This window comes from Streptopelia decaocto (genome assembly GCF_964273445.1).
Source record: "Streptopelia decaocto genome assembly, chromosome: Z".
NCBI classification, from domain to species: domain Eukaryota; kingdom Metazoa; phylum Chordata; class Aves; order Columbiformes; family Columbidae; genus Streptopelia; species Streptopelia decaocto.
This window is the reverse complement of record NC_138657.1, coordinates 13,185,960-13,198,248: the sequence shown is the minus strand read 5'-3', so window position 1 is coordinate 13,198,248 and position 12,289 is coordinate 13,185,960. Positions and strand designations below refer to the sequence as shown.

General features: G+C 34.9%; 1 protein-coding gene across 2 annotated transcripts in view; it reads right to left on the bottom strand.

Moving 5' to 3' along the window:
- IFT74 (intraflagellar transport 74) overlaps positions 1–12,289 on the bottom strand; it is a 49,169-nt gene that overhangs the window by 12,395 nt on the left and 24,485 nt on the right. For both annotated transcript variants that reach the window (XM_082075626.1, XM_082075625.1), the window contains exons 14-19: positions 11,517–11,570; positions 7,254–7,351; positions 6,154–6,280; positions 3,605–3,768; positions 2,811–2,936; positions 830–890 (exon numbers count right to left, since the gene is read on the bottom strand). In XM_082075626.1, the coding sequence (XP_081931752.1) occupies positions 830–890; positions 2,811–2,936; positions 3,605–3,768; positions 6,154–6,280; positions 7,254–7,351; positions 11,517–11,570 (630 nt within the window). The remainder of the gene's footprint in view (positions 1–829; positions 891–2,810; positions 2,937–3,604; positions 3,769–6,153; positions 6,281–7,253; positions 7,352–11,516; positions 11,571–12,289) is intronic.

Below are 12,289 nucleotides of genomic sequence, written 5' to 3'. Positions count from 1 at the left end.
GTGGTTCTATGCAGCTTTGAAATTTCTTTTTTTTTTTTTTTTGTTTCCTATATCATTTTAAAGGAGTGATTTTATCGCTGTGAATTCAAAGTCCCTAGAATACAGAAATTCAAATATGCCCTACTCAGTTCTCGACAATAACTACGGAGAATTGTACAAGATAAGAACCACCAACTCTAATTAAAAAAAAACACTTCAGTCCTTTAGCTAATTTCAAAAACTACCTTATGAAAGTCACTTGCAACAAATAAGATTTTGCTGATATTTTGGAAGGTCTTATATGATTAGTGCAATGTAACTCTTTAATTAGTATCACATAATGAGAGAGCTACAATGCATTTGCCCCATGCCAACCTATGTTGCAGGTTAAGTATCTCTTTGTTGTATCTTACCACATTTATCTGTTTTTTTTTCTCTAATATGCAATTTCTCTTTCATTTGATAGGAAAATACCATGCAAAGTCACCATGCTATACAGATTGTCAACCAGTGCTATATTTGATGAATAATTTCAGATAAGACTGGACAGACGTGAAGATGATCTTCATTTGAAACCTAGTGGCAAAACAGATCCAACACGAAAAACTCTGGACTGCAAGGCAAATCTTATGGCTCTAGGACGCCACAAAATTGTTTCAGTCAACACATGCAAGTTTCGCTATATATAATATCTATCAGCTAACCAGACATTTGCAAATCATCACCTTTACCCTTCTCCCTTGTCTCCTGCTCCTCATTCTGTCCTGTCTTATTTTGCTGGAGGAAACAGACTTCTTCCTCAATTAATACAGTGTGTGAATTTAACTCTATTTCTTAAAGAAAAGGATACATTCCTTCATCATAAAGTTATTTTGCTCATGGTGCTGCCACTTCCTCTCCAAATTCGTAAGCTGAAAACACAAAAGGAGCCAAAAATAAAAATTATAATTATTACACACATACAGAGAATCTCCCAAAAATGTTGTATCAATACCTTGTACTCTACCACCTGATAACATAAAGTTATTTCACAAAAAAAAAAGAGAAACAATGGCAAAATTATTTTTAAAGCTGTAAAAGAATAACCTGTATATAATTTAGCATTTCATACATATATTTATATAAAAGCACTGAATGCAACTGCATCAGTAGATAGAAAAAATCAAAAGAGAATTCAAGACTTATTGTATAGCGAAATATGTAAGCAAGTCAGAAGCTGCAGAGAGATACTAATTCTCATTCTACTTCATATCACTTAAATGATCTCTTCTTAAAATCAGTAAGATCTAAAATCACCAAAGATACAATATTTCCTGACACTGTCTTGGAGTTTGAGCTATACAGAAGAAACTTCCTTACTTCCATAGTTAAGTTTCCTGTCTGATGCCAGAAGCTGTGATAAGAACAGAGCTGCAGCGAGAAGATTGTAGGAGTGTGGATTAAGTGCTGGCACTTCTTCAATACTTTCGGCATCAACAGGAAACTAATGTGGACATTATATCGATGGCTGCTTCCTTGCAATACCATTTTATAATATTTGTTTTTCTGATGCTACTGTTCAAGGTTCTGCATTTCAGGATATGCAGATGTTATTTTTAAATGTAAAAACTAAAAATCATTCTGAGACAACTTTCAGTGGAAAATACGTTAATAAATTAGGAAAATATTGCAACATTCTACTTAAAATCTTATTCTTAAGCTAGAAGAAATGCTGTACAACTACTATTTTATATAAATATTTTAGCATCTTTATGCAAGTATTTTAACTGGCTGGGTGTCCATTTCTCATTTACATAATCTCTAGGAATGAGAATCTGATCTTGGTATAAAAAAAAATCTGAAGTCTTGCAGACTTTGGCATGGAGCTGTGGGGATTTACATCATCACCCTTGAGTTAGCCCACAATAATCATATGCTACGAATGTATACATATAGCTCTTCATTTCAAACTATGCCCTCTCATTCATTCCATAAAGTTCACTCCAGAAGGAAGTTAAACATGTACAAATATCACCTTCAGCTTTTAACTGAATTAGAAAAAAGTAATAGTTTCAAAGGACAAAGATATCAACAACCTGAAACAATAAAAATCAGCGAAATGCAGATAAAACAGTTTATTTCTATTTTTCAGCTTCTTTTGAGGTTATCCATTTTCCTTCTGTGCATTCAAATCTACATGCCAGTAAAGGTCTGTTGCCAAAATGACAGCAAATTATGGGTGTTTCTAACGGAAGAATCAAAGCTGCAATGGGTTTATAAACAGCTTCTTTCCTGATTCACTTTTGGAATATTAATGTAAGTATACTCATATACCAAAGTTCCTTGGGTTTCAAGAAGTCTGAGCAAACCTAAAACTTCAGTGGTTTGCAAGGAACACGAAGACTTGGAAAAGGGAAAGGAATTGAATAGTACAGCTTGCAGGATAAAACTGTAAAAGCAAAAGTGATGTTATCTAATTAGCAATGACTTTTTTTTCCCTCAAGTTTCATTCTAAGTTGGTCTTCAAAACTCCTCAAGCAAAGGAAGGGTAAAAGGGGGAGAGTTCTGAGCAAGATTAATACAAACACTTTAACAAAGGATTCAGGCAACTTTTGAGCTCAGAAAGAACTCTGCCTAGTAACTTTGAAATCCAAAGCTTACCTGAAATTTATTGATACAATATTAACTTCTGTTTGAAAACAGAAAATATGGCTATGCATTTACAATACATAACTTCAAAAACTCCCTGAGAAGAAATAAACTGATTCCTTCTATGAAATACTTCATGTGCATGAAAACATCAAAACTTCTATAGAAACAGTTGGAGACATAATCCGTAGCTTGAGCTATACCTGAGAATGTGTCTCGTTCTCTTGCAGCTCTCTCTTTAGTGTCTCATATTCTGTATTCAAGTGCTCCATTATTTTCTTGAAAGCATGGCTACGTTTTGTTAGTTTTTCTTTGTCATCCTGGAGTCTCTAGTTGGAAAAAAAACAACACAAACCAATTAATGTATGACTTCATTTGCTACAGATAAACCATTTTAATTCAGCTTTCATGATGCTACCTCTTCTTCCTTTCAGAACAAGATCAAATGCATAAAGAACTCATAAGGCTTTTCTCTAGCAAAGCAGACTCTATCCTAAAGATAATATTCAACAGTTATAACCAGGTTGTAGGCTTAGACCATAATGTATCAGCACAAGTAGGAACATTGGTGTTAAGAATTTGTAAGAAATTTATCACGTGAAATGGGAAGTGCTCCAGATGGAGTTCAACTTAGGGCAAATACACACAGGACAGATTTTTCTTTTTTGTTTGGGTTCTGTCTTTAGATTGCTAAATTCAAACTTGTGGGTAGTCATTAGTTACAGCAAAAAAGTTCAGATGAATCACTAAAATAAAAAGGAAATTTTGAGAAAGGAAAGTATCAAAAGGTACCCAGGTGCTAGCCTGCTACATGTACCCAGTTATGAAGTCATATATATATATAAGCAGACAAGCATTTTGATTCATTTGCACTGGTGTGCAAACCCAGTTTTCAGCTACCAGTCAGGATTCTCACTCACAGACCTGGATTCCCCTCCACTAGGTGCTCAAAAACACACAAATTCTGTATAATCCAAGGTTTTATTCCTTTCATTACCTTCTTCTTCTCTTCTCCTGATGCTTTCAGAGCTGGCAAATTATTATAGACCTCCAGCTCCGTTTTTGTTTGTTCAATTTTGTCTTTAAGAGAAGCTAGTTCATCAACCATCTTGCCCTCCAAGAGTTCCATCTTCTGTAGGTCCATTTGCAGTTTCTCACTCTCTAGATCACCAGATACACAAACACTAATTAACACTACTTTTTATTTCATAGTACATTGTCCAATATATAATGGTTTATTCCATACTTAAGCAATACAAACATACCTTTCTCATTTTGAATTTCATGAGAATGAAAGAAAATATTTGATCTTCACAATCATCTCATCAGCCAAAACTCCTATATTACAATTACTGTATTATGCTCTGTAAGTGAAAAGTAATGAAAACGTGGTGGTTTTCTGTATCACAGTGTGGTATTTCTCCTGTTAAAGTTGTTTATAGCATCAGTCAATTTCAAGTCTTAAAGCAGTGGTGATACCGTACAAAAAGTTGACTGAAATAATGCAAACAACTTTTTAAATGATTTTTGCTAGTTTTTAGCATCATGTTGTTTTTATGTATGTTGCTTCTATACGACAAGACTTAGTTTTAGAATAAATAGCCAAATTTGCTTCAAACATAATTCAAATTGGAAATAGCAGAAGACAACTTCAGATTTTCTTAAGGCTTTATTTAGGCCTAACCACAGTGCTTTCACTTTTTATATAGTTGTTTTAATACCTGTATTTTAATTTTAAAGTAATACATAGTTGATTAATTGGGTTTTATTTTACCTGTAAAGAGTAATAAAAATGTAAATAAGCCAGAAAGGATTCTTGGACTGTTCTACCTATATACTGATAAAAACTGTGGTGAGACAGTAACGGATTATTCCTGTGCATTCACACTCTGGAGAAAAGGGAAACTGGAATGGGTGAATTTCATCCTTACGCAGCAACAGCCTCAATTAAAAAAACTCAAGAGCTAAAAAGCTTAAAACTTCTTTGGGGGAAGAGGCAGGAAGAGGATGCAGCCCAGTTCCTTCTGATAGGCCATCAAGTTCAGTGTCTAGCAGGCAGTGTGTACACAGTAGCAAACTCTCAGACCAAACTGCAGTGACCCAGGGAAATGTTTTTGGGAAACTATGCCATCAGCACTTTTGTTTACTCTTCATGGTTTCCTTTTTTTTTTCTCCTTTCCTTTTTTTTTTTTCTCCTGGTGGAGTTTTTATAACTTTGTTACAGCAAGAAAATGTGGAAATCCAGGTTTTAACCACTGCAACACAACTCTGAAGACAACTGTGGTGTAATTCAAGGGTTAGGAAGAACTTCAACTGTGCAAACTGAACATTTTTGAAAGAATCTTAAGTTGTTCATTACACTTTCTGTGTCTCTGTGCTTTCAGAAGTTTACTTATGGAACATCTAAATGATCTGCTAAAAGTTATGTACTATAACTTCCTTCTCTCGCAAAGAAAGAAATATGGTTTTCAATAATGTCTCTGTAGTGCTGTGTGCTTCTGGAACATCCTTGGACTGTAAAGTAATAAGAATTGATGCTTACATGAAAGAACAAAAAAATCATACTCGAACTTCTAATATATGGCCCAGCTTTTTAAATTACGCTAGAACTGCAAAATTAGCATTTGCAGACAAGTGAACGAACACTAAATGATCAAACACATAACCGAACAACCCTCTTCTGTAACACTTTGTGTTTTACTTCTTACGTGCATGTAACTACTCTGAAGTTACAATACAGGCTCCTATTTTGAAAATTACGACCAAGCACAGCACGTAATAGCCTTCTAACAAAATGATTTATGGTTCTTAATTCCTGCCCCTTCCTTTCAAGCAAACAAACAAGGAAAGGCTTGCTGAACCAATAGTGATATTGGCAAAGCTTAAAATTATGAGAACAATTGCACTATAAACAGTGCAAATAAAGAACTAAATAGATATTTGTTATGGAAATAAAAATACTGTCTGCTTTTTGAAATTACAGGCAAGATCCTATGCATTCTTACACTTAATTATATGAGTATTTCCAAAATGAAGTCAAAATGCATATTCACTTCCCAGAATCAAAGCCTGAGAATTTGAGAGCTATTCACTGTTGTTCCAAGTTACTCTCCCATGGTACACACCCTTTCAGAAAAGCACAAATCATAAGTGACACTGAGAACTACATTTACAAATAATACACAGGTAACTGTGGAAGTCTCTACTTCAGTTTATTAAACACTATTCTAAGATTGTGAAAAGCATTTATTTTGAGGTGAATATTAGTAAAGTCAAACTGCTAGGTCACAGAACTTTGTACCCCTGTATTAAAATACCTATGTTTAATGTATATCTGTGCCAGGAAGCTGATCATCTAGTGATAACAGTAAGTGAAATACTCCTGAGGAATATAAATAACTTGTTATCCACAACAGTTACAATTTGTCAGCTTGCCACTGTAGTTTAATACTTGGAGATCACTGACCTTGCACTTTTATTAGTGTAACAGCTCAGGTTATTTTTATTGTTTAAGGAATGAATTTGGAAATTCATTGCTGATCTTACCTGTAATCAGATTCTTAGCAGTGCTCTGTGATTTCTGCATTTCACTTGATTTGAAAGTGAGGTCCTCCTGCATAATCTTCAGCTCTTGATTGGTAACAGATGAAATTTGTTTCATACGGTTCACATTCTGTGAGTTACCAATAACAATAATGAGAATACACCATATCTTTGAAACAACAAATAGTAACTGGATAAGTAAAAAACTCTCCCATCCTAGTACACTGTCTGTTATTCAGCTTTTGTACTACAGAGACTGAAAATACTGGAAGTAGTCTGAAGTGATTTAACTGTAAATGATTTTAATTCTGCCGACTTTTGGTAAAAGATCTACTGACAGACCACTGAAGATGAAACAAAAATGCAGCAAATTTAAACTGTGTTGCCATATCTATATCTTTTAAAGTGTCATTGACTAAATATGCTTTATGATATACCATACTGAAAGAGTTAGAAGATAATTAAAGTGATGATATAACCAAAATATTACTTACCCGAGGGATTTCTATAAGGTAAAAAAAAATCTATGTGAGCCAAAAATGTTAAAACTCTTTTGAAAGTGCAAAAAAAGAACAGAATGTAAACAGGAACAATTTCTAAAATGTTTACATTAAGTATTGCATAGCAAGGTATTCCAGACATAATTTTAGCAGATCACAGAAACAACTGGAATATTGTCAATAACTTAATAGTAGTGATAGAATATCCATTAACTGAGATTTCCAGACTTTAGGTAAACAAAATATTGCAGTGATTTTATTTGCATTGTTCCAAAATGTTTATAATTAATGCAATAATGTTAATTACAGCAATGATGATGAGTTATAGAAAAGATGCAAAGATTTCTTTTATTCTGGTCACAAGTACTGTCTAATATTCAAAACTCTTTCCCCAGAAATGAATAGAAATTAAACAAATCTTTCATTTTTTATCTTTTTTTTTTTTTCTACAGCTGTACATGATTTAAGTTTAGTTCTCCTAAGAAATTATTATGCAGACACTGACTGGATAATAGATAAAAACCATCATCCTTCTTTATCCATTAATTCTGTTCTGTGCTTCTAAATTTGTAGCTTGCCACAGAAGGAGGGAAATGTACTTACCCTGCTTGAGTGCTCCAGGAGTGCAACAATGCTGGCTTCTATTTGGGCCTTTCGTTCCAATTCCTGGTTCTTCACCTCTTCAAATGTTTCAAGAAAATCTAGGCATCAACAAACATAATAAAGAAGGCTGGTATTTCCATGGGTACAGCGAAAGCACTTGTTTCCAGTCAAAACTTTGGATTAAATTGATAAAATGTACAATTTCAGACAGGTTACTTGAAGATTAATAGTTTATTTGAGAGACAGGTGGTAGAGTCCTTGAAACTTGTCAGCTTATAGGCTGGAATGAAAAATACAGCAATTTTTCCAGAGATGCATATCTGGCTGATTATTGACATGAGCTAAGCGCCTTCTTAGACATTGTTTAGGTGAGGGTTGCCACCCAATGGGAAAGGAGTTTCATCACCATCATTTCTGACACCTTTCTGAATGCTTGTCCCAGCAGCTGTTGGTCTTCATTTTTCTGAAAGCTATCAACATGGGCTACTAAATAAATGAAACAAGTTACTTCACGAACTCAAATGGCCTGGACTAAATGCCAAACACTGCTAAGGACCTGAGACTAATCATCACCTGGTATCATCTGTTTCTTTATGTATAATGTCCCTTTGCTAATTTATGCTCATTCTGATAAGTATCCAACTGAATCTGACAAGACAGTTGTAGTGGTGGTATGTGCTCTGTGTTTGTGTCCTAGACATACTACATTGTATTCCTGGTGACAGAGAGGCATATTGAAAAGAAGGTGCTGGAGCCATCACATGAAAGTCAGAGGTCCATCAAGATGCCACCTGGAGCTATAAGATATAATCATCCTTCTCCTTTTGGGTCCCCTCCCAAAACACAGCTTATGTATACAGGAGCACTCAGGAAACAGAGAGTTTGCAGAATTTCTTGATGGATGAAACAGAGCAGAAGTAGTTGTTTTAGCAAGAAGGATTAGATAACAGTAAATTCAAGATGGGTTATTTGGGAAGAGAGGAGAAAACTGGAGGAACCACTTAATGGAAATACTGACAAATCCTGAAGGGATGAGGACTGACTAGAGAATTGTGGATCCCAGAGCATCCAGGATTTTTACCTAATTTTAAATTTTGTTACTGTTAAAACATTTATGTATAAGAAAACTATTTTAATATCTGACATCATCTGTGATGCTGTCCATGAAAGAGGTAACAGAGATACTTCACAGAGTACAGCTTCTAAAACTTTCTAGAGTGGAAAAAGTGTATTATTGGAGTCAGGGGACAATACTAAGATACTAAAAAGGCTACCTCTCAGGGACAGATGTCAGAATGAAAGACACTTGGAATTCTTAGAGTCAATAAATGGCATTAGACAACACATATGCAATGTGCACAGCTGGCTGCTAAAAATAATGGCTAGTCCTGATGCAGACTCAGTTGGTTCGAAAAGCTGAAATAAAGTTTTGGTCCACCTGACACTGATTGGGAACTGTAGAGAACAGTGAATGCCAAGAATGTCAGAAAGTTTGCCTTTTGCCAAAACTACTGTGAACTAGGAACCAGAAACATAGTTAAAACCAAAGCTTAAAAAGCCTACAATTAAAAATACTAGTCAAGTCCCGAGTGCTGAATAAGACTATTGCTAGGTCTGGTTTTCTCCAGTACCCAGGCTGCGAATGAAGCTATCCTTAGAAAAGGAAGTTTTATTTTCTCTCCGTGATGTTCTTGTCCTTAAGAATGAACTTTTTTTGTTTTATCTTAAAGATGGCACAATCATACTCTAACATGAGGAGTCACAATGACAGCTCCAAAAAGAGTTCCTTACTCAAAGGGCATTTAACTGCACATTTCATGCCATCTGCTGCTGTGAAATACAAAGTATTTTCTACACTAAGAAAATATTTAAGCACAACAGAACTAAGGGAAAGGCAGTAAGGAAAGTAACTATTGAAATTCTTGCTTAATTTTTTGTGTTTAAAACGTTTGAGCTATTCTTTCCTTTAAAAAAGAATCAAGTGGGTAATTTTTACAAATAGAATCACTCTGATAACATAACACAAATCTTTGAATCACATTTAACTGTTTAGTGCTCTAGTGGTGGGCAAAGGCTTCACTAACATCTGTCTCTTGTGGAGGTCTGAGACACTTCAACTTAATGCATGATGCCATGGACTTTGATTTATCTTAGGAAGAGGTCTTAAATATTGCAATATCTTGATGAACCTATTTATTTGCTTCCAAGGAAGGTATAGGCAATGAGGATATTGAATCTTCCAAAGCATACATGTAGGGAAGCCAAAGGAGTGAAATAAAAGCAACTTCATGAAAAAAAAAAAGCATTCTCACACATTCATAAACACGAAATGAGAACAAAACTAAAGTACTATACATCCACAAATACATAATTTTATAAAACTGAGCCTGAAAAAGTAGAATTAGGTCCTAAGAATTATACTTATATGAACTAACTAGTGTTTTTCTCCTTTGGCATTCTGGACCTTTTTAGGTATTTTTTTTCAAACCTTATTTATTTAGAAACACTAAGCAAGGTCTGTATTTTCATCTCATTTCATTGTCTTTCTGCAAGCAACTCTCCTTCTCATAACATCTGTCTGAATAACCTTGTTTCATTTGAGCACTATGTGTTTCACGGATTCATAAAAAATTGAATAGAAGAGACTGTAAGAAGTCATCTAATTAATTAACTTCCTTCAGGACAAAAAAAAACCCTTTTTTCAGTATTCAGATGTTTGTCTATACTCTTCTTACAGACAGTTCATGATAGATACTTTACAATCCTCCTGAACAATCTATTTCAACACTTTATGAGTTTTAATGTTAGGAAGTTTTTTTCTAATATCCAACCTGAAATCTTGTTGAAACTATTGGTGTACTACTCCTTTTCTATCCTCCATGTATATGCAGAGACAGATTAGTCACTTATGATTTCAAACAGACTTTCTACACACTTGATGACTATCATAACTTCTTTAAAATAAAAGACTCATTCTTTAATATTTCCTTGCACATCATGCTTTCCATGTCCCTCATCGGTTTCTCTTCAGGACTGCCAACCTCTTTATGTGCAGAACCAGAGACAATACACCAACTGAAGCCTTCCTCAGTGCATAGGGAACACAATTACTTAATGTGTCTGACAAATAACACTCTTACGTGTATCAACTGCTGTGGTATTTTCTCTTCCATGTTAGTGTGATACTTCTGCAGCATGTTCACTTTGTCTTCCAGTGTAACTCTGAACCATACCACAGAGCTGTGCCTAATGAACTACTGCCTGTTCTGTATTTTTGCTGTTCATTATTCTGCCCAAATGTATAAACTTAGACTTAATCCTTTTTGAGCAGAGCGTTTTGTATTTCATTTCTAATATGCCGTAAGTATTTTAAATTCCAACCCTGTCCTCCAGCATGATTGCAGCTTTTTGGATGCAGCATGTTCTGTGAAACTATGTATTTACTCTCTCTCCTGGTCATCCAGCTGATTAATAAAAATATTGACTAGCCTGAACATCCAACACTCTGCAAAACTCTACTCAATGCAGCCTTCCATCTTCGCAGTGAATCCTTCATAATTAATACTTTTGTATCAAATGCACAGTATAGGTTAATAACTGACAATATTTCCCTAGTTTGCTTCCTAGAACACCACAAGACAGTGGTAGATGTACTGAAGTGAAAATACACATTGTCTGCTCCTCCTCCCTTATTCTGGAATATTTTCCTGTCAAAGAAGGAAATTAGTTTGTTGTTCTTGACAAATCAATACTAGTGTTATTAATATTCCTGTTTCTGTAATATTTACAAATTGTTTGCTTGCTCATTTTTTCCACAATATTTCTGGAAATTGATACTAAGCTGACTGGTCTACACTTCCCTAGCTCCTCATCTTCAAGACGGGTACCACATTTGCCCTTTTCCCATCTTCATTCCTGCATGTTCCTCCAAACCCCTCAGTTAATCTCAAACAGCTCTGGAACAACATCAATATCCTGTGATGAAGGGTAGAAGCAGAACTAAAAGCAAAACAGTCAGAAGGATGGTGAGGCCACCATGGTCTGTACTCATATGAAAATCAAGATCAAGCAAGCTTTTGCCGTTCTGCTTCTCAGGAATCAGGTAATTTGAAAATGCAGAAACTCTACAAGTACATTCTTATCCATATTTCCCTATTGTCAGCTGAGATCTTTCTTTCAGTAACACACTAGCTTAAGTCATATTGAACATTTTGGAGAACAGTGTTATAAAAAGGCCTAATTAAAGTATATTAGACAACTTACTGTCCATGCTTTCTTCTCTCTTCTTCAGCTCCTTGTATTTCCAATTTTCCTCTCCTGCAAGAGATATAATATTCATTTGAACTTATATTGCCTCAGTCCTGGATTCCTTTAGGTAGGCAAAATGTCAGTTTTAAAAATAAAAAATGTACATGCCTAGAAGCTACAGGACTCATCCCATGTCATTTAATGTAGTCACTTCAACTGACTATGTAGTATATTTATATATTTTTAAAAAAGGTAATTATCTTAATAAATCAGCCTCAATGCAATTTATAGAACCTTTTACAGTAGAATAAATATTTGGTTTACACAAAGGAAGTTCACAGAACAAATGCTTTGTGTATTTGGGTACCATGGTTAAAACTTTCTCCAACTGTTGAACATATGGGCCATATCAATGACACTTTCACATATTCAAATGGACTTCCATATGGACATGCAGCTTATAAGCAACAGTGTGACACTCACAGTATCACAGTATGTTTGGGATTGGAAGGGACCTCAAAAGATCATCTAGTCCAATCCCCCTGCTGGAGCAGGAACACCTAGGTGAGCTCGCACAGGAACATGTCCAGGCAGGTTTTGAATGTCTCCAGAGAAGGAGACTCCACAACCTCCCTGGGCAGCCTGTTCCAGTGCTCTGTCTCAGGGAAATAAACAAGAAAACTGTACCAGCAATGGTATAGGAAAATAAAATGCACAGAAAGCTTTCTACAATTGATTTTAAAAGAACATTTCCATACACATTCTTTATAGTGGTATTAGGAATAATG